Consider the following 21,648-nt stretch of genomic DNA (forward strand, 5'->3'; position numbering starts at 1 on the left):
TTGTGCATCCTCTTCCAGTAGACAAAGTGGTATCACTTGCTTGTGAGATTTTCATGCAGCTTTGTTGGGGTCTAGCTTCCCTTCCCTCAGTCTGCTTTTCATCTTCCATTTTTCACCATCCTCATCCATTTCCTTGCAACTCTGCCTGCCATCATGCACTCTCTCCCTTCTACCTCCTGCCCTTGCACAGCCCTCCTTCCACATTTTCCCCCTGATCTTTGTCAGCTCAAACCCCTCACTTTGTGCCCCATCCTTGGTCAAACTTAAGACCTTTGGAGTGGAGGGTTCATGAGTCCCACAGCACAGTGACTGTCTGTGGACAAGCTCGGCATGGAGTTGGAGCCCACAAACTGGTTTGCCCCAGTAGAAAGGTGTTCAGTGCATCAGAAGCAGTAGAATACTACAGCAGTTAGGCTATGAGTCTATCTTGTCCATGTCACTCCTTTTCAAATGGGCTTGAGGCCAACGTGGTTTCCCACTGCATGACACAAGATTGGAAGACCTGACAAGATTTCAGTGATGAGCTGTTTTAACGAGCAATCATGAGATGCAAATGAATGCCAATGGAATATACAGCACCAGGCAGGGGCAAACCAACCCACAATTAACCCATCATTGGGAGAATTGCAACCCATTTTACATTGGCGGAATTCCAACTTTTTGGCTCTCATTGGATTCTTCGCTCCTGCCCGCCACCAAACTGGCCATGGATGATGGGTAAATTCTGCCCAATGTGTTCAAGGGTATTTTAATTTGATTTATAATTGTCACATGTATTACTATACAGTGAAAAGTATTTTCCTGTGCGCTACACAGTCAAAGCATACCGTTTCTAGAAAAGGAAAGAAGAGAGTGCAGAATAAGGTGTTACAGTCATTGGAGAAAACAATGTTGTTATAATGTAAAGCATCTGTTCAGGATATTCCAAAATGTTTATAATTCATTAATTACTGCTGTAATGTAATTACCATTGTTTTGTATGCAAACACTGCACCTACATTTCACACAGCAAGGTCGCAAAAACAGCAATGTTAATCTAATTTTATGGTTAAATGTTAGCCAGGGCTTCTGAACTATCTCTTCTTTGAAATGAGTGCCACAAGACTTATCATTTCCATCTGAACAGTAAAGCAAGTTTTGGTTCCCATCTGGAAGACAGCACTTTAACAATGTACTGAAGTCTTGGAATAGGGCTTAAATTCAGAAACTTCTGTCTCAGAAACACAGTGGCACCATTGAGCTAAGATAGCACAAAGAGAGAAGAAATGAAATAGTGAAAGGGCAGTATATACGGAGATGGATGGATTAAGGGGGCATGGCACTGGCTTTGAAAGAGAGAAATATTAGTTGTGCAAGGTGCGATATTAACAATCTTGGCCAACATTAGCATCAGCAGAAGTGATTTATAATTTTCCATTCTTATCAGTAAGCTGTAGACTCACTTAAGATAAAAGCAAAATACTGCAGATACTGGAATCTGAAACAGAAACAGAAAATGCTGGGAAATCTCAGCAGGTCTAACAGCATCTGTGGAGAGACAATAAAGCCAATGCTTTGTCAGAGCTGATGAAGTGTCATCTAGACTCAAAATGTTGGCTCTATTCTCTCCCCACCGGTGCTGTCAGACCTGCTGAGATATTGCAGCATTTTCTGTTTTTGTTTGAGGTTTAACTGCTGGGTACAGTCAGAAATCATAGGTTCTGCATAATCATATAGACTAAGTTTCTTTGAAAGACAGAAAGGGCATCAAAAAGTCACTCACTATTGCAGAATATAGAAAATTCTAGCATCTTATAGCATCAATCCTTATAACTAGCCTCAAGTCCAGTACAAGACATTTTCCCTCTTGACAACTTAAATGAAGCCAATAATTAATGTAATTTAAATTAATATAAACAAAATCATGATTTATTTGAAATGTTGAAAATATGATAAATTGCAGTAAAAACATTATTCCATTGCCAGTTTTAGATAAATTTAAATAATGTACTTGAAAATTAAGCCAATGCCTGTGTTCATCAAACTGTTTACTCAGCAAGTCAAATTCACAGCCAGGACAAGTAATTTGTACATGTGGCACTCTGATTTCAAATTTGATTTGAATTAAATTGTAAATTGAGAGAGCTCACAATACTACATTGCACGAAAGATGCTTCAGTTTGGAATGACGTAATAGGAGGTTAAAAGAAGGAGTTAAGTGTAAATAAATAAAAATCTAATTTCTTAAATTAGTCATACACATCTCAATAGATCTTGTACCTACTGACATTATGTACCGACATTATGTTTTTTTAAAATGATGTACCAATTAAGACCATGTACTGCCTCATGCCCAGTTAATGTTCAAATTAAGAAAAAAAGCAGTTCAGATTCAGATGCAATTTCTATGTATGCAAAAGGAGACAACATTGTAACCAGGATGCAGCTGCTCCCTGTCTAACATCACGTCCACTCACTCAGCGCAGTCCTATCACCTCCAGTAAGCAAGCATCTGTTTCCTGTTTTCATTTACACAATTAACTATTTTCCCCCTTCTTTTCCATGTCACCTGCAGTAACATTTGAAAACTGACTAACAAGTGTAAATTTATTTATTGTATGTATTACAGAAAATATAATCAGCATGGTAAACACTGTCATGCAGGAAAAATAGGAATTAACACATTAACGTCTAAAAAAAATCTTTTTCTATTTGATGGTTATTATTGCTGAAATGTTTTCCTGTTCAACTTGGCAAAAATTATTGTAGTTAAAATAACAACTTAGCTCACTCTCTGCTCTGAGTCAGAAAATTAGTCCCACTCCATTATTTCAATGCATAATTGAGACTAACACTTCAATGAAGTACTGAGGGATGGTTGCATTGTCAGAAGTGCTGCCTTTCAGATGAGAAGCTAAACTGTGGCTCCATCTATTGGTGGATGTAAAGAGCCGTTCCACCATTCAAAGAACAGCAGTGACTTTTGCCAATGTTTATCCCTCAGCCAACATGATCAAAATAGGCGCTAGTCATTTATCACTTTGCTGTTTGTAATACCCTACAGAATGCAAATGAGCTACCATTGTTCACATAACAGTAACTACACTTTAAAAGTAACCCATGACCTGCAAAGTACTGTGGACATCCTGAGGATATAAAAGCTGCAATATTAATGCAAGCTCTTCTTACTTGTTGTTCTTAGTACATGGGTATCATAGAATTTAACAGTGCCGAAGGCCATTCAGCCCATCATGCCTGTGCCAATTCTTCTAAGCAGCTATCCTATTTGAACCATTATGCTCTTTCTTTTCAAGTATATATCCAAGTTCCTTTTGAAAGGCACTATTGAATCTGCCTTCATTCCCCTGGCATTATATTCCAGTTCATAAAAATGTGTCATCTTCTCTCCTTAACCATCAGGCATCCTGACTCAAAACGTTGGTTCTATTCTCTCTCCACAGATGTTGTCAGATCTGCTGAGATTTTCCAACATTTTCTGTTTTTGTTTCAGATTCAAGCATCTGCAGTATTTTGCTTTTAATCCTGCGTATTTATATAGCTTCTGGTACATGCTAATGCACCACACTGCAAGCCTAACTAACAATCTCAAATTGGTTGTGTTTAATCTTTAGCTCACAAAACTTAGCAAATGTTGTCTAATTGCAGAATCACATCTAATTTTGGACTCTGGGTTTTGAATTTTGCAAGCGTGAGTCGTTCAGGTATGGTTTGTATCATGCACATTGCAAACAGTGGAAGGGTCATACTGATTGATACAATATGCTAGTCTTTGAGACTTACAGCCCACATACCTACAATCGTGCTCATACTGAAATTCAAATACCACATTACTCATATGTGATGGGCAGAACGTCATTTTGACTTGACACCAGCATCCTGTCAGTGGTGAATACACTTGCATTGCTACTGCACAGTAGTGTGAGACAGCTAGCTTTACCTGTTGCTCAAACTTTTAAGATACCTGATCCCTCCAGGGCAATTGAAGGTGGACTGGGCATTTCTCAGAAGCAAAAGTGATGGCCTTAGGCCCATGCAGGTGCATGCAGGTGCGCAGGAAGGCGAATGGGATGCTGGCCTTCATAGCGAGGGGGATTGAATATAAAAGTAGGGAGGTCTTGCTGCAGCTGTATAGGGCATTGGTGAGGCCGCAGCTGGAGTACTGTGTGCAGTTTTGGGCGCCACACCTGCGCAAAGATATTTTGGCCTTGGAGGGAGTGCAGAGGAGGTTTACTAGGCTGATACCGGAGTTGAGGGGGTTGAGCTATGAGGAGAGGCTGAATAAACTGGGCTTGTACTCGTTAGAGTTTAGAAGAATGAGGGGAGATCTCATTGAGACGTATAAGATGATGAATGGGATGGATAGGATAGAGGTGGAGAGACTCTTCCCGCTCAAAAAAGACAGTAGGACTAGGGGCACAGCCTCAAGATAAAAGGGGGGCGGTTTAGAACGGCGTTGAGGAGGAACTTCTTCACTCAAAGGGTGGTGAATCTCTGGAATTCTCTGCCCGTTGAAGTGGTGGAGGCTACCTTGCTAAATATATTTAAGACACAGGTAGATAGGTTTTTGGTAGGCAAGGGAATTAAGGGTTATGGGGAGAAAGTGGGAAAATGGAACTGAGCCACTTCAGATCAGCCATAATCTTATTGAATGGCGGGGCAGGCTCAAAGGGCTAGATGGCCTACTCCTGCTCCTATTTCTTATGTTCTTATGTAAATATCTCTACCTACTAGGTTTACCTATAAGCCTTTATCTCACTAAGTCCCATGTACTCATCCAGAGGTCTCTTAAAAGACCCTATTGAATCTGCCTCCACCGCCACCGCCGGCAGCCGATTCCATGCACCCACCACCTTCTGAGTGAAAAATTTACCCCAACATCTCCTCTGTACCTACTCCCCAGCACCCTAAACCTGTGTCCTCTTGTAGCAGCCATTTCAGCCCTGGGAAAAAGCCTCTGAGAATCCACTCGATCAATACCTCTCAACATCTTATACACCTCTATCAGGTCACCTTTCATCGTTCGTCTCGCCAAGGAGAAAAGACCGAGCTCTTTCAACCTATCCTCATAAGGCATGCCAACTAATCCAGGCAACATCCTTGTAAATCTCCTCTGCACCCGTTCAATGGCTTCCACATCCTTCCTGTATTGAGGCGACCAGAACTGAGCACAGTACTCCAAGTGGGGTCTGACCAGGGTCTTATACAGCTGCAGCATTGTTGTGCAGTTATTAGGAAGTGTGTAAGATCTTTCCTTGACCACTGATGTCAAATCATTAAATATTTTAAGGTACTGCAGTCATATCTTAGACAGCAGAGCTCCCGGCTTTGACTTGATACCACATCACTTATATTCTCTACCAGGACTGCCACTGCTGCCTTTGAGAAAATGTAAGGCTCTTTCCACTACGTGCTGTCAACCAGTGCACTCTACGTTTTTAGCAGAAGCTCTTGCATGGAGTCTACATATACCTCCACAAAGTGGGGTGACCCAGTGTCTAGCACTGCTGCCTCACAGTGCCAGGGACCTGGGTTCAATTCCCGGCTTAGGTCACTGTCTGTGTGGAGTTTGCACGTTCTCCCCATGTATGTGTGGATTTCCTCCGGGTGCTCCAGTTTCTTTCTACAGTCTGCTAAAGATACAGCGTGCACTGCTGATAGTACTAGTTAGGTGCATTGACCTGAACAGGTGCCGGAATGTGGCGACTAGGGGAATTTCACAGTAACTTCATTGCAGTGTTAACATGAGCCTTACTCATGACTAATAAATAAACTTTAAGCATTGTTCCTAAACAATACTGTAGGCTAAATTAGACTTCTAAATATGTATTTTTTTGGCATTATACTCATTTGGCACGTGTTTTCACCCTTTACCAAAAAGAGCCCCAGCACCAGCCCAAAACTGTGGCTATTTACATAGAGAACTAATGCTTTCTGCTCTTACACAAATTACGTGTGGACTATGGGGAAACGGTGTGCATACTGTATCCATCAAATGGAAATTCTGCTCAAGCAATTAAACAGTGCTGTTTTGATTTGAAGTCTCGTTGAGTATCCGAAGCTTTAAAGATAAGAAATCAAGTATGAGTAAAGAAATGTCTGAACTATGCAGGTAAATTGAGAGAAATACAGAAGAGACAACAAGCAACAGAAAAAAGTGAGAATTAAATAGACACAAAATATCGGAAAATATCAAAACCACACCAGAAAAGGAGTGCAAGAAAGTACAGAAGACAAAGTTAGAAAGCAACAAGAAGAATGGAGTTGAAAAGGATAAATAGATTGCAGAGATTATAAGTTGTCAGTTTTGCTATCCTTCAAGAGCACCAGCCCAGCAGATCAAGTTTAGAATACAATATATTGTACATTAAATGGTACAACATCTTGTTATAAACAGCATATCTTCCAACTTACTATGAACACCACCCAATACTGTGTATTAACTTTCAAAGCAAGAAGTATTTATCAAAGTCAACAGAAAAATTGAATTCTGAAACAACTAACTCAAGTAGAAAACAAACAGTCTTTTAATACATAATTCAATTTACACAGGTGAGTAATCAACAGTGATATTTCTACAGCTAAATCATTATCATCAGTTCAAGAGCTATAGTAACTACATAGCTCTTCATCGGTTGGTTTCAAAATTTTCTTTTCAGATAGGTTCACCACCCAACCAGGAGCAAGACCGAAGAAAATTTGTCGAGGATCCTTGCGCATTGTTAGCATGTTATACATCTCATCTTTGGTAATGTCTGGTAGAATGTACCCATATTTCTTTGCAAGTCCCATTCGTGCTTCTTGAATTTTTGCTGGATCTGCTAAATAACCACGATTTTGAGCATCTGTATAGTAGGGAACTAGTTCTTCAGGTGGAAGCATACGCTTTGGAATAGGTTGTCCTCTTAGAAAAAAAGGCACTGGCTTACACAAAGCATCTGTTTGAATGCAGAAACATTACTAAACAGTTAACCATACTGATGTAATAAGATTATTAAATTATTCAACAATGTTGGTTTATTGCATACTACTTCAGATATTTAAATCCACAGTAAGTTTATTGTACAAGTACATTAGGGGTGGATAATTCATGCTGTTACAACCATTTCATTCTGATAAAAGTACCATATTCTATGTGAGGGCTATGTGCCATGTCTTGTTAATCAGGAATGACAAAACCTACTTGCCATGCGCTTACTTGTTTTGTTCATCTCAGTCATTGTAAGTCTGTCAATTTAGTACCAATTGGTGAACAGCTTTGTGCTGTAGACCGAGACTCAACATGAACTGAACTGAAGCTGGTCAGTAATTTTACATCGGACAGCTTTAGATTTTTGCTAATTATCTGTGCTGGCTGCATTTAGGGTAATCCAAGTTTGTACAGAGAACTTCAATCAGGCATTAGGCACCTTGTTTACCTATGCAAGAAGTCTAACAATTGTTCTAAGTATGGTTCCAGCCTGCTGTTTTGGAGCTTAAACATCCTGAAAATGAAACATGAAGCTAGCCAAAGAATCAACACCACAAAAAAGTTAAAGAATGAGATTTGATTTTAGATCATTCTCAAGAGACCCAATAAAAGAGCTTACTTTAAACAAATATACACACAAATGATTAAAACAGAACTTTGCTTACCCAAACTGCGTGGATCATAGAATCCAGTAGTTATAATTCCGCCATTCCTTTCAATCGCAGCTATAGCAAGCTCTGATGCCCACTGAACTTCAATGTTTACTTTTGCTGCAAAGGTGTCAGCACCCTAAAAAATGAAGCAAGAACTGTGGTGGGTTGCAGTAGTCTAAGTAACTTACATTAATTATTAGCTCATTTTTGTGGTTATATTTTTACAGCAATCTATATGAAAATGTATGCTAACAAATGCCTTTGTAGATACACAAAGATCTCTCAGTTTCTAATGTCCTTGAAAAAACTACAAGAACCACCTAATTGAATTGTCTACATGTTCACAAACTGTGCTTTTGCTTCCATCTAATGGCAGCAAGAAAAACAACTGTCCAAATGAACAGTTGTTAGCTTTGTATCTGTTTGTTCTTTGGATTAGGTACACAAGTTAGTTGGGATAAAACAACAAAGCAGCTGATAAAGAAGTCAGCTGATTTTTGAAAAGCCAAAAAGAGAACTGCAGGAACTCTTACTACAAAGTTCACTTTGAATAAATAACCCACCTCTGCTAGAAAAACAATCCATCTGCTGCTGAAACTCATCCATGTTTTTGTCACCTCCAAGCACAACTATTTTAATGCTCACACAAAATCAGAAAATGCTGGAAAATCTCAGCAGGTCTGACAGCATCTGTGGAGAGAGAATAGAACCAATTTTTCAAAACACTGGCTCTATTCCCCTTCCAAAGGTGCTGTCACACCTGCTGAGATTTTCCAGCAAAGGAAATAGAGCCAGTGTTTGGAAAAATTGGTTCTATTCTCTCCCCACAGATGCTGTCAGACCTGCTGAGATTTTCCAACATTTTCTGCTTCTGTTTCAGATTTAAACATTGCAGTATTCTGCTTTTATTTTAATGCTCTCCTGCATAGCGTCCTTTCTTCACACTAACGAAACTTCAGCTCATCTAAAACTCTGTTGCCCCCATCCTATCTGGCATCAATCCCACTCACTTATCATTCTTGTTCTTTCTGACATGTACTAACTCCTGATCCCTCAACAGCTCAAATTTAAAAAGCTAACATTCACATTAATATTCATGCATCACACATCCATAAATTCGCCAAAGTGTCACCCAGCCCTATAATCCCATAATTCTCCATTCCTCTGCCTCTGGTGCATCCCATTCTCTTTTCACCTATTCATGCCTTTACGTTTGGGTCTGATGTTTACAATTTAATCTCTAAACTCCTCAGCTTCCTCTCCTCTCAACCCAACTTTGACCGAGTTTTTGATACATCATATCTTTGGCTCAGTATCCATTCTGGCTGATTACACCACAAAGAAATGTTCCATGGTACTTCAAAGTTAAAGGTGTTACATAAATATTAATTGTTGGTGTAACATTCAGTTGCAGACATTACAGAATGAGCGAGGAAGTTAAAAAAAAAAGGTTCACTCGAGTGATTTCTGGGGTGAAAGGCTTATCTTACGAAGAAAAGTTGGACCTGTATCCAAAAGGAGTTTAGAAGAGGGAGATTTGATCTTACTGGAACATGCAAGATCAGGAAAGGACTTGGCAGGGTGGGATGCTGAGAGAATGTTTCCCCTTGTGGGAGATATTTGAACTTAAGATTCGGAGTTTAAAAATAAGGTATCTCCCATTTAAGGCAGACGTGAAGAGAATTTTTTAAAAATAGAGTCATTAGACTGCAGAACCTCCTTTTTCACAGAGCAGTGGAGACACAGTCATTGAATATTTTTAAGGCCAAGGGCGGCACAGTGGTTAGCACTGCTGCCTCACAGCGCCTGGAACCTGGGTTTGACTCCTGGCTTGGATCATTGTCTATGTGGAGCTTGCACATTCTCTCTGTGTCTGCATGGGTTTCCTCCAGGTGCTCCAGTTTCCTCCCACAGTCCAAAGATGTGCCGGTTAGGTGGACTGCCTGTGCTAAATTGCCCCTTAGTGTCAGGGGGTCTAGCAAGGTAAATGCATGAGGTTACTGTGGTTGATGGGGACTCGATGGGCCGAATGGCCACCTTTTGCACTAACATTCAGTTGCAGACATTGCAGAATAAGCAAGGAAGTTAAAAAAGGTTCACTCGAGTGATTTCTGGGGTGAACTAACAGATTTTCTGTCTCAGTTCTGAACAGCCGAATGGACTTGAAATTTTAACACTGTTCGCTCTCCCTACAGATGCTGTCACACCTGCTGAGTTTATTCAGCATTGTCTGCTTGTTTTAGATTCTAGCTCGCAGTATTCTGCTTATTATAGAATCTTGATTGACAAGGGAATAAAAGGGTATAGAAAGTAGGAAAAAAAGTAGAGTTCAAGCTACAGTCAGATCAGCCATGATCTTATTAAATGGGGGAGCAGGGTCTAAAAGCCCATTGGCCTACTCTTGCTCTTAATTTACATGTTTGTCAAACATAGGGAAGTGGGAGAAAAGTGAGAACTTGGAGAGTAAACATTGGGAAGAGTAGCAGATAGCAACACATGAGAGGAAAGAAGGGGAAGGAGGGGACATTAGACAGGGAAAAGTAGGAGAGGAGACAGAACAGAAGCACAGGAAAGAGAGTTGAGTCTGAAAGGCTAGGGCAGCACGCTGGCACAGTGGTTAACACTGCTGCCTCACAGTGCCAGAGACTCAGGTTTAATTCCCGTCATGGGTCACTGAGTGTGGAGTTTGCACGTTCTCCCCATGTCTACGTGGGTTTCCTCCAGGTGCTCTGGTTTCCTCCCACAGTTTGAAAGACATGCTGGTTAGGTATTTAACTATTTACCAGCTATTTACCATTTATATAGATGATCTGGAGGAGGGGGCTGAGTGTAGAGTGACAAAATTTGCTGATGACACAAAGATGAGTGGAAAAGCAAATTGCATGGAGGGTGTGGAAAGTCTGCAGAGGGATCTGGATAGGCTGAGCGAGTGGGCGAGGACCTAGCAGATGGAGTACAATGTTAGCAAGTGTGAGGTTATCCACTTTGGCAGAAATAATAGTAGGAGGGATTACTATTTAAAGGGAGAAAAGCTGCAGCATGCCACGGTGCAAAGGGACCTGGGGGTCCTTGTGCATGAGTCACAAAAACCCAGTCTGCAGGTACAGCAGGTGATCAGGGCGGCGAATGGGATGCTGGCCTTTATAGCGAGGGGGATAGAATATAAAAGCAGGGAGGTCTTGCTGCAACTGTACAGGGTACTGGTGAGGCCGCAGCTGGAGTACTGTGTGCAGTTTTGGTCACCGCACCTGCGCAAGGATATTTTGGCTTTGGAGGGAGTGCAGAGGAGGTTCACTAGGCTGATACCGGAGTTGAGGGGGTTGGACTATGAAGAGAGACTAAAGAGACTGGGTCTGTACTCGTTGGAGTTTAGAAGAATGAGTGGGGGTCTCATAGAGACGTATAAGATAATGAAAGGGATGGATAGGGTAGAGGTAGAGAGATTCTTCCTGCTCAGAAAGGACAGCAGGACTAGAGGGCACAGCCTCAAGATAAGGGGGGGGGGTGGGGCGCAGTTTAGAACGGAGTTGAGGAGGAACTTCTTCACTCAAAGGGTGGTGAATCTCTGGAATTCTCTGCCCGTTGAAGTGGTGGAGGCTACCTCGCTAAATATATTTAAGTCACGGGTAGATAGGTTTTTGACAGACAAGGGAATTAAGGGTTATGGGGAGAAAGCAGGAAAGTGGAACTGATCCACTTCACATCAGCCATGATCTTACTGAATGGCGGGGCAGGCTCGAAGGGCTAGATGGCCTACTCCTGCTTCTATTTCTTATGTTCTTAGGTACACTGACCCAAACTGGCGCCAGAATGTGGCGACTAGGGGAATTTCACAGTAATTTCACTGCAGTGTAAACGTAAGCCTTACTTGTGACTAACAAATAAACTTTACTTTAAGACAGATTCGATGAGAAAAATAATGGAAACAGAAAGCGAGAGGAGGATGGGTGGAATACAGAAAAGTGGAGAACCAGAATTCTGGTCTTTCATTGTCGGGACCATTCGGAACGGGGTTTGAACTTAGTACCTTCCAGCTCAGAGGAGGGAATGCCAGCAGTAAGCCAAAGGTTTACCACTAGTGGTTAATAACCATGTTCATGAAATAATGAAAATTTGCATTGTCCCAGAGAACCTTAGACTGCTCCCCATTTTGAGAGAGACAGCTGACCAGTGGTGATTTAACCTGAGGGTCACCACACCTCGGGCGAGGGGCAAGGTTGAGAAGGCAGAGCCTTCATGGATAACCTCAGCCGGCACAGGAATTGAACCCAAGCTGCTGAAATCGCTCCGCATCACAAATCAGCTAACTTAGCTAACCGATTCCCTCAAAAAATAATATGGAGAAATTTATAGTCCTTTGTATTTGAAACAGAATTTCTGAAACTCTTCAAACAGTAAATTCAGTCTTTTGAATTCCACTGTTAGTACAGCAGCTATACTATTGCTTCTAAGAATTCAAAAACATGTTGCAGATTTATTTCCTATTATCTGCACATAGGTAGATAGATTTCCTAGAAATAGCGAAGAGGAGTGGAATACTGATGACCCTACTTGAGAAACAGAGCTGTGATTTTGTGCCATTAATACAAGCATGTTCAGTTTGTATTACCTCCTCTACTAGCTGGATTCCATAGTCTCGTTTAAGTGGCTGGATTGTAACTCCTCTCGCATTCACTAACTGGGTCAGATCAACTGGTTGACTGGGATCTACTCTGCCCAGATCGATCAAATACTGAAGTCGATTCAAACTGAGTGGTTGGTATTGCCGCCTATAACTGAGAAGAAATTTAAAAGAATATTTATTTTTCTTAATAGTTAGAATATCATATTTTTAAAGTTCTGTCTAAGAAATGACCACCTCTCCACAGACCATCTGTTCTTCAGTTCTGTACTTATTATATACAGATACACTGACATACATATAGGCATGGAAACTGACATTCACGTAAGTAGAAAGACTTGCGTTAATGTCGCGCAATTCACCATCTCAGAACATTACTAAGGTGCTTTACAACTAATTCAGTATTTTTGAAATGTAGGCATTATTGAAATGCAGAAAATACAATTTGCACACAAGATCCAAAAACAGCAATGTGATTACGGCCATTGATGTTCATATTCCTGAAGTAGACTTCAACCCACAACCTTATGCTGGGAGTGGCACGGTGACCCCTCAATTCTGGCCTTGGATTACTGTCTGTGTGGTGTCTGCATGTTCTTTGTGTGTGTGTGTGTGTGAGTTCCTTCCGGGCGCTCCAGTTTCGTCCAACAGTTCAAAGATGTGTAGGTTAGGTGGATGAGCCATGGTAAAGGGTATGGGGATGGGGGTCTGGGTAAGATGTTCTTTCAGAGAGTTGGTGCAGAAATGATGGGCTGAATGGCCTCCTTCTGCACTGCAGGGATTCTATGGACTCAGAAATTACAGTCATGGCTAATAACAAGAGTCATGGTCAATATCCTATACACATGCACATATATCTTTTTGCACCCGCAAGTATGTGCCTACAACTATAAATCAGCACATGTGCTTCGATGTGCCAACATATATTGATTTACGGGGAGAGATTAAACAGTTTGGGCTTATACTCACTGGAGCTTAGAAGGATGAGAGGGGATCTGATTGAGATATATAAAATTTTAAGAGGGATTGATAGAGTAAATGTAGACCACTATGGGACAATCGAGAACAAAAGGTCACAGGTGTAGGTTGCGAGGCAGTAGATCTGACACTGAGATGAAGAGGAACTACTTCTTGTAGAGGGTGGTGAATTTGTGGAACTTGTGCTGCGTAAGTGCAGTGGAGTCTGAATCACTGAATAGTTTCAAGGAGATAGATGTATTTCTAATACAAAAGGGGATATGGGGAACAGGTGGGGAGGTGGATTTGAGACCAGGGAGAGATCAGCCATGATCTGATTGAATACAGAACAGACTCAAAGAGCTGAATTCTGCTCCTAATTCCTGCGATCCAACACATATACATGCAGACATAAGAGAATAACAATACATACTCATATTTTCATGTGTATGCAGGCATATTGCAAATTTACATACACATTTACTTATACATGCGAACATGCATAGAGTTGTAACAGGCATGCGTGTATGTATGTACATACACAAACACAATCACTCATGCATATCTGCACACATACACATAGGCATACAAATGCCTGTTCACAGCCAGGTATGCATATATATGAAAATAGGAAAGTATGTATACAGATACATGTACATATATTTGCATGGATTACATGTGCATGCAGGCTTGCATGCAAAATCGCACCCAAGCATTTACATATATATGCAAGCACAGATAAGAATTTCCTGCACCCAAGTACCCCACACATTGTTGTACATACATATACATACGACAAAGCACATACGCATGTAGACCATAAAAAGTAGGAGCAGTAGTAGTCCATTCAGCCCATTGAGTCTGCTCAACCATTCAATGAGATCATGGCTGACCTGATATGATAATTCTCAACGGCACTTTCCCACCTTACTCCCGCAACTTTTGATTCTCTTACTCATTAAAAATCCATCTTGACCTTGAACATACTTAACAACCTAGCCTCAAAGGCCCCACTTAGAATTCCACTCTAAGACAAGAAATTCATCCTCAACAATGGGTCACCCTTACTCTGAGATTATGCCCTCTGGTCCTAAACTCTTCAACATGAGGAAACAACCTCTCAGCATCTATTCTGTCAAGGCCCCTGAGAATCCCATACCTCTCAATAAGGTTTGCCACTTATTTTTTTAAATTCCAATGAGTACAGGTCCAATCTACTCAACTTCTCATAAGAAAATACCTCCATACCCGGGATCAACCTAATGAACCTCCTCTTAACCGCTTCCAAGTCCAGTATATCTTTCTTTAGATAAGGGGATCAAAAATGTTCACAGTACTCGAGGTGTGGTCTAATTAGTGCTTTGTATAGTTTTAGAAAGATTTCTCTACTTTTATATTCCATTCTCTTTGAATGAAGGCCAACATTCCATTTGCTTTCCCTATTGCCTGCTACACATAAGGACCCCCAAATTCCTCTGTGCTGCAGTTTTCTCCATTTAAACAACATTCAGCACCTTTATTCTTCCTACTAAAGTGCATATCTTCACTTTTCTACATTATATTTCATCTGCCAAGTTTTTGCCCATTCACTAACCTGCTCATGTCTCCTTGCAGACACTCATCCACACCACTTGCCTTCCCACCTATTTTTGTGTCATCTGCAAACTTGGCAATAGTACATTCACATTGATCCTTGTCATACTCCACTAGTTATAGGTTGCCATCCAGAACATGCCTCTTTTATCCCAACTGTCAGTCTTCTATCAGTAATCAATCTTCTATCCATGCTAACATATTACCTCCAACGCCATGGACTCTTACGTTATTTAGATCATGTTGGATCTTCTGTGACTTAACTCTACTTTCCCACTTTTTCCCCATAACTCTTGATCCCCTTGTCAATGGGCAGCACGGAGGCACAATGTTTAGCACTGCTGCCTCCCAGTGCCGGGGACCTGCGTTTGATTCCTGGCTTGGATCACTGTTTGTTTGGAGTCTGCACATTCTCCCTTGTGTCTGTGTGGCTTTCCTCCAGGTGCTCTGGTTTCCTCCCACTGTCTGAAAGATGTGCTGGTTAGGTACATTGACCTGAACAGGCCGGAATGTGGCAACTAGGGAAATTTCACTGTAACTTCATTGCAATGTTAATGTAAGCTTTACTTGTGGCTAATAAATAAACCTTACTTTTCATCTATCCAACTCAGCTCTGAATATAACCAATGACCCAGCCTCACTGCCCACTAGAGGAGAGAATTCAAAACACTAATGACCTTCCTGGAGAATAAATTCCTCTTCATTGTCTTAAACCTCTTATTTTTAAATCGTATCCTCAATTTTAGATTCGATGAGGGGAAGCATCATCTGAGCATCTATCTTGTCAAGCCCCGAGTTTTCTATGACTAGCTACAACCGAATAAAATTACTATTACATAGTCAATGGAGTTGTTCATTCACCAACCTGTGCCCCTCATTGTAACCATATTTTGGAATAACAATATAAAATGGAGTCTGTCCACCTTCAAATCCTAATCGTGGCCGGTTACCACGCTGTGTCTGGCCTTTGTGACCTCGGCCACTTTTTTTTCCTCCATGGATGCCCCTGCCACGTCTTTTTTCCTAAAAATTAAGCATTATTTGTTAACTATGTACAATAATTTTTTCATCATCTTTGTTCCAATTGAATCTAAAACAGAATGTCAAAGTTGTGACGCATTAGTCTTTTTACATTCCTAGTAAAAAAATCTAAACAGAATAATAATTATTCCAAAAGTCACAAAGTTGTTGTATTTTGGACTTGCTTAAGTATGAAAATGTTGAATAAGAAATACTCCTAATTTGGCCATTCTTGCCACAATCTTGAATAACAGTTTAAAGCTATTTGTGAAAGACTCAAGAGGGTCTCAGTATTAGTTTGAGTTAACCACTTTAAGTGCTATAGAATTTATTCTCCTCCACATCAATTTCCAGACCCCATTCCTTGCCATTCATTGGTGGCTACATTTTTAGCTGCCTAAGCCTGAAGCTCTGAAAGTCTTTTATAGACACACTCTCCCTTTCAGATACTCCTTAAAACCTAATTCTTGAACCAAGCCTTTGGTCACTTCTTTATTTCCTCCGAGTGAACATCTCTCCCCTTCTGTCTGTGAAACACTGGAATACTCCTCTATTTTAAAGCAACTTTATAACTAAAGTCTGCTGCCTTTGAGACTGATGAAAAGTCAGGGAACCTGGGTAACTATAACCAAATTAAACCACAAGACTGGGCTTGGGGCCAATGTGGAATTCGTCCGAGCAGGGGTACGCTCAGATGGGATCCCACTGCACAGTTGCGCCTCCTAGAGATCATGTGTACCCTTGAATCTGAGCACAACCTTTCTAAGGTCTTGGATAGCATTGGCCGCACACCCTCACTCGCTCAGCAAGTTCGTGGGGTGTCATCCAGTCCATTCCTCCACCACTTAACGTGACCCTGATCCTGGTCACCCCGGCATCCACAGTCCTCCTCTCCACCCACCACTGGAAGTTATATGGTTGGAGCAGTGGATTCCTAAACAGCAGCTCTCGAATGATAGCTGCTGAATAAACTGGGCTTGTACTCGTTAGAGTTTAGAAGAATGAGGGGAGATCTCATTGAGACGTATAAGATGATGAATGGGATGGATAGGATAGAGGTGGAGAGACTCTTCCCGCTCAAAAAAGACAGTAGGACTAGGGGGCACAGCCTCAAGATAAAGGGGAGGCGGTTTAGAACGGAGTTGAGGAGGAACTTCTTCACTCAAAGGGTGGTGAATCTCTGGAATTCTCTGCCCGTTGAAGTGGTGGAGGCTGCCTCGCTAAATATTTTTAAGAAGCGGGTTGATGGGTTCTTGATAAGAGAGGGGATTAAGGGTTATGGGGAGAGGGCGGGAAAGTGGAACTGAGCCACAACAGATCAGCCATGATCTTATTGAATGGCGGGGCAGGCTCGAAGGGCTAGATGGCCTACTCCTGCTCCTATTTCTTATGTTCTTATGTACTCCAGCTGGAGATCAGCTGCGGTGCAAGGCGACCATGTTCCAGACTTTGAGAAGGTCCTAGTAAATGGTGGGCAACATCTACAAGCAGTTAAAAAGACCCTCCAGATTTATGTACTCTCATTTTCCCACCTTATCCCCATAAACCTTGATTCCCTTGCTGACTAAAAATCTTGTCTCCCTTAACCTTGAATATATTTAACAACTCAGCCTCTAACAGCCCTCTAAGGTAAAAAAAATTCCACAGATGCACTACCCTTTGAGAATTGGATAATTATGAGCGAAAAAAACATTTGCAGAGCGACTAGGAAAGGACGGGGGATAAGGACAAGTTGTGTTGTTCTTGCAAAGAGCCAGCACCCACAGGACGGCCGAATGGCCTCCTACAGAGCTGCGATCAAGGCCCCAATCTCCAGGCTGACCTTCAATAACAGAGTAGTAGTACACAGGCATCAACCTCGGATTGGGGCTTCAGAATGCCTCCTGCCCCGAGCATGTTTAAAAAATGAATGCGGATCGGTCAGTCTATGCTTCCACTGACATCCTCCCTCGCCCTCCCCACCGCCGCCGAAACCAGAGCTTTTTCTGCGATCACGCTGTACAGTGTCAAGTGCGTTAGTCCTCAAGGTCGGCTCTTGTCTGTCCGGAGCGCGGATAAGCCGCCACCGGCGCTGATGGTGGAGTGCAGACTGACCGTTTTCTTGGCGCCTGGGTTTGGCCGCAGGTTGGCGAGGGAGACCCGCGGCAGCCGCCGCAGCAGCTCCAAACCGGCCGAGCCGCCGCCACCGCGCGCCGCCATCTTGCCCAACCACCACAACTTAGGACTGCCGTAAAGACCTGCGCCCCTCCCCCCCGCCATTCTACTTTACGACAGGGGCGGGAGGATGGTGAATCCCTACCGGGAGTGACCGGTTCGTCCTCTAAGGGCCAGTCACCGACCTTATTTAATGCGTGTATACCTTTCACTAGGGCCTTTCATGGCTTCAAAAATATCGTGTGCGAGTGGCAACTGACTGATGTTTTTATCAACAGACACAATTTGGTCTATCTGCAATTCCCTTCCACGGCAATATTTATTGACCCTTTTCACAGAATAGACGGGGAAACGAAGATAAAAAGAACCAGGTTATCAACTGCCAATGACACCGGCACAACATCAGCAAGGCGCCACCGCGCTGCGCCTGCGCCGTCCGCCGCCGATTGTTCCCGCTGATTGACATCCCCGTCCAGCCAATCACAGCGTCCGTCCACGGGCTTCCGATTGTGGAGGCGTCAAATCCGGGCGATGAGGGGGTGGGATATCCGGCGGCGCCGTGTGCAGCTGCGCGGGGGGAGGAGGAGGAGGTAACGGATTAGGAGTGGGTAGGAGGAGCGCGGAGGTGGCGGCGGTGGGGCCGTGTGTTTGCGGAGGTGACTCGGGGGTTACTGGACACTTCTCTTCTTTTTCTTGCTGTGTATGTGCGGTAACAACATGTCATCGCCGGTTCCAGTCATTATCCCAGCTGCAAAGAAAGCCACGGCCGCGGTGAGTCTCACCTGGAAGGCGGTGGGCAAAGGGCGGGTGCAGCTTCCAGTGTCTGGATCACAGCACGACCAGGATCGTTGCACTGAGCCACTGAGAAACGTGTCCTCGGCGGGAGGGCGGGCTGGGTACCGATATGTTTTGCTAGCTGTCATCTGTAGTAAAATTGTATGATCCCGAAGCGAATTTCTGCATCTGTGATTGTTACAAAAACCCAACATGCATCATATTAAATTGGAGGAAACTAAAGCTATTAGAGAAGTTTTAAAGGTTACTGGAGAAGAGGATATCAATCAGTTGGGGCAGAGATGTTGAGAGTTTTCTTCACTATGTTAATGGGCCATGAGAGACTACATAAATTAAAAGGCTAAAATGGGCTCTTCGAATGGTAAAGCATCAAATTTGAAAGCTACGTTCGACAACCAACAGGAACTTGCAATGTTTTGCGGGGGGGGACTAACTCCTTTAACCCAGCTCTCATCTGCACAATTTACTGTACCTCTTAATGTTTTGTTATCTCTGCAAATCTGAATATAGCGCTTGCTAAACTTTCATCCACGAAATTGATATTCATGCTGAAAACTCGAGTCCCTAGTTTTGCTGAAGAATGTGACTTGTCACAGCCTTTCATTCACTCACTTTGTCACTGTCTTTGAACTCTCAACCAGTTTCCAGCTCTTGCTGCAAGCATGCCCCAGTATTGTGTACTTTTAGTTTTATTGTGAAACTCAGATACAGAACTGCTTGGATACAGAACCTTATTAAGAATCTTCTAGAATTCCATGTAGGTAATACTCAGCTATTCAATTATCCACCATAGAATTATAGAATGGCTAAAGTACAGAAGGAGGCCATTTGGCCTGACATCAAAGGAGGAGCAAATCATCCAGGGACTGCCACTCCTTGCCTTATACCCAAAGCTCTGTGTGTTCTTCCTTTTCTGATCAATGATAGTGATCTCCTCCGGATCAAACATTTGAGTCATCAAAAATCTATGCTAATCCATTCAAACTTGTCCCAAATCCGTGAACATTTTGCCCATTATGATAGATTTCAGTAATTTTCTCACGAGATGTTAAATTGATGGGTCTATCATTATGGTGCCTGGTTTTTCTCTGTTGCCCAATCTCCTCTCAAATAGTGGAATGTTTTTATACTTTTCAATCCTGTGACAAAATACCTAAATGGTGACTACATCTGCAATTTCCTCAGCTATTTATTATTCTTTGTACCACTGGTAATTTATTAGAACATAGAATAGTACAGCACTGTACAGGCCCTTCAGCCCTCAATGTTGTACTGAGCTATGTTCAAACCCGAGATCAAGTTATCCTACTCCCTCTAATTCTGGTGTGCTCCATGTGCCTATCCAATAACTGCTTGAAAGTTCCTAAAGTGTCCAACTCCACTATTACAGCAGGCAGTGTATTCCACACCCCAACCACTCTGAGTGAAGAATCTACCTCAGACATCCCTCCTATATCTTCCATCATGAAGCTTATTGTTATGTCCCCAGCTATATCCTCCCGAGGAAATAGTCTCCACACGTCCACTCTATCTATCCCCCTCATCGTCTTATAAACCTTTATTAAGTCACCTCTTGTCCTCTTTCGCTCTAAAGAGAAAAGCCCCAGCTCCCTCAACCTTTCCTCAAGACCTACCCTCCAAACCAGGCAGCATCCTGGTAAATCTCCTCTGCACTCTCTCCAATGCTTCCACATCCTGCTTACAGTGACATGACCAAAACTGAACACAATATTCGAAATGTGGTCTCACCAACGTCCGGTATAGTTGCAGCATAACCCACGGCTCTTAAACTCAAACCCCCGTTAATAAATGCTAACACACTATGAGCCTTCTTCACAACTCTATCCACTTGAGTGGCAACCTTCAGAGATCTGTGGATATGAACCCCAAGATCTCTCTGTTCCTCCACATTCCTCAGAACCCTGCCATTGACCCTGTACTCCGCATTCAAGTTTGTCCTACCAAAATGAATCACCTCACACTTATCAGGATTAAACTCCATCTGCCACTTTTCGGCCCAGCTCTGCGTCCTATCAATGTCTCTTTGCACCCTGCAAGAGCCCTCCACCTCATCCACTACTCCACCAATCTTGGTGTCATCAGCAAATTTACTAACCCACCCTTTGGCCCCCTCTTCCAAGCCATTGATAAAAATCACAGGTAGCAGAGGACCCAGCACTGACCACCTTTGTTGCACACGGTGCTAATTTAAAGTTTATCATTGCCTCATTTTTGTTCTGCATTGTGGGTGATCTTGCAATCCCTTTTACCACCTCTTTCCCTTCTTATGCTTGCAAAAGCTTAGCTTTGTTGTTCCTTGCAGGTTTTTTCCTTCACATTCATTTTTTTGCACCTTGTTTGTATCCCTTTGTTGCTGTTTACATCTCTGCTGATTTTTCTTGCATTTATAAAAGTCTTTTCTTGTACCTTGAATTTTAAAATTGGTTTTTGACTATTTGTCCTCCCTCTTTAACATTATCAAATTAAGTCCTATTGTGTTCCCAGATAAACATTGCTGCACAAGCTAATATCTCTGGGAATAGTAGGAAATTGGCAACATGGATAGAGCTTTGGCTGCATGCCCTTAAGCAGAAAGTTTTTATCAATTCGGGTGGGTTTGCTTGAAGGTTCGTTACCGGTGCTGTCATCAGTATTGGGTTCTTTAGTGACCTCGAGGAAGATGTAAAGGGGAATGATATGAAGATTTGTGCTTGTGTTGGCCTCTGGAGGAGCGGAAACAACCGAGAGCAGATCAGTGTGTTGGAGGAATGGGGCCATGTTTGCAATGGAGAAGTGCAGTTTAGGCCTGTATCAAGTTTAAGTTTAATTTTTTAAATCCAATTCAATCAAATCAAGTCCAATCCAGAGTCTCAACAAGTTGAGACATT

At 42.3% G+C, this 21,648-nt stretch overlaps 2 protein-coding genes across 2 annotated transcripts in view; one reads left to right on the forward strand and one right to left on the reverse strand.

Annotated features, from left to right (window-relative positions):
• Window positions 1-6,501: 6,501 nt before the first annotated feature.
• On the reverse strand, window positions 6,502-18,010 carry mrpl15 (mitochondrial ribosomal protein L15). The gene is made up of 5 exons (XM_080194920.1): window positions 17,906-18,010; window positions 15,657-15,814; window positions 12,230-12,395; window positions 7,633-7,756; window positions 6,502-6,935 (listed from the first exon to the last, which is right to left on the reverse strand). Exons 1-5 carry the CDS (start codon window positions 18,008-18,010, stop codon window positions 6,598-6,600), a joined length of 891 nt encoding a protein of 296 aa, XP_080051046.1. The 3' UTR covers window positions 6,502-6,597.
• A 575-nt stretch (window positions 18,011-18,585) lies between these two features.
• The window catches only part of LOC145346668 (acyl-protein thioesterase 1-like), a 62,247-nt gene continuing 59,184 nt past the window's right edge, over window positions 18,586-21,648 (forward strand). Inside the window, exon 1 of the mRNA XM_080194228.1 lies at window positions 18,586-18,736. Within this exon, the coding sequence (XP_080050354.1) occupies window positions 18,668-18,736 (69 nt within the window). The 5' untranslated portion in view covers window positions 18,586-18,667. The remainder of the gene's footprint in view (window positions 18,737-21,648) is intronic.

This window comes from Carcharhinus amblyrhynchos, chromosome 8, assembly GCF_965287045.1.
Source record: "Carcharhinus amblyrhynchos chromosome 8, sCarAmb.v2.hapA, whole genome shotgun sequence".
NCBI lineage: Eukaryota > Metazoa > Chordata > Chondrichthyes > Carcharhiniformes > Carcharhinidae > Carcharhinus > Carcharhinus amblyrhynchos.

Bases quoted from the DNA above. Each gene is read 5' to 3' on its own strand.
- mrpl15 (XM_080194920.1), bottom strand. From the start codon at position 18,010: ATGGCGGCGCGCGGTGGCGGCGGCTCGGCCGGTTTGGAGCTGCTGCGG. The intron at 12,396-15,656 runs GTTGGTGAATGA...ATTTCTTCTCAG, and splicing joins GGTTACAATGAGGGGCACAG to TTATAGGCGGCAATACCAAC. The intron at 7,757-12,229 runs GTAATACAAACT...TTCATTTTTTAG, and splicing joins GAATCCAGCTAGTAGAGGAG to GGTGCTGACACCTTTGCAGC.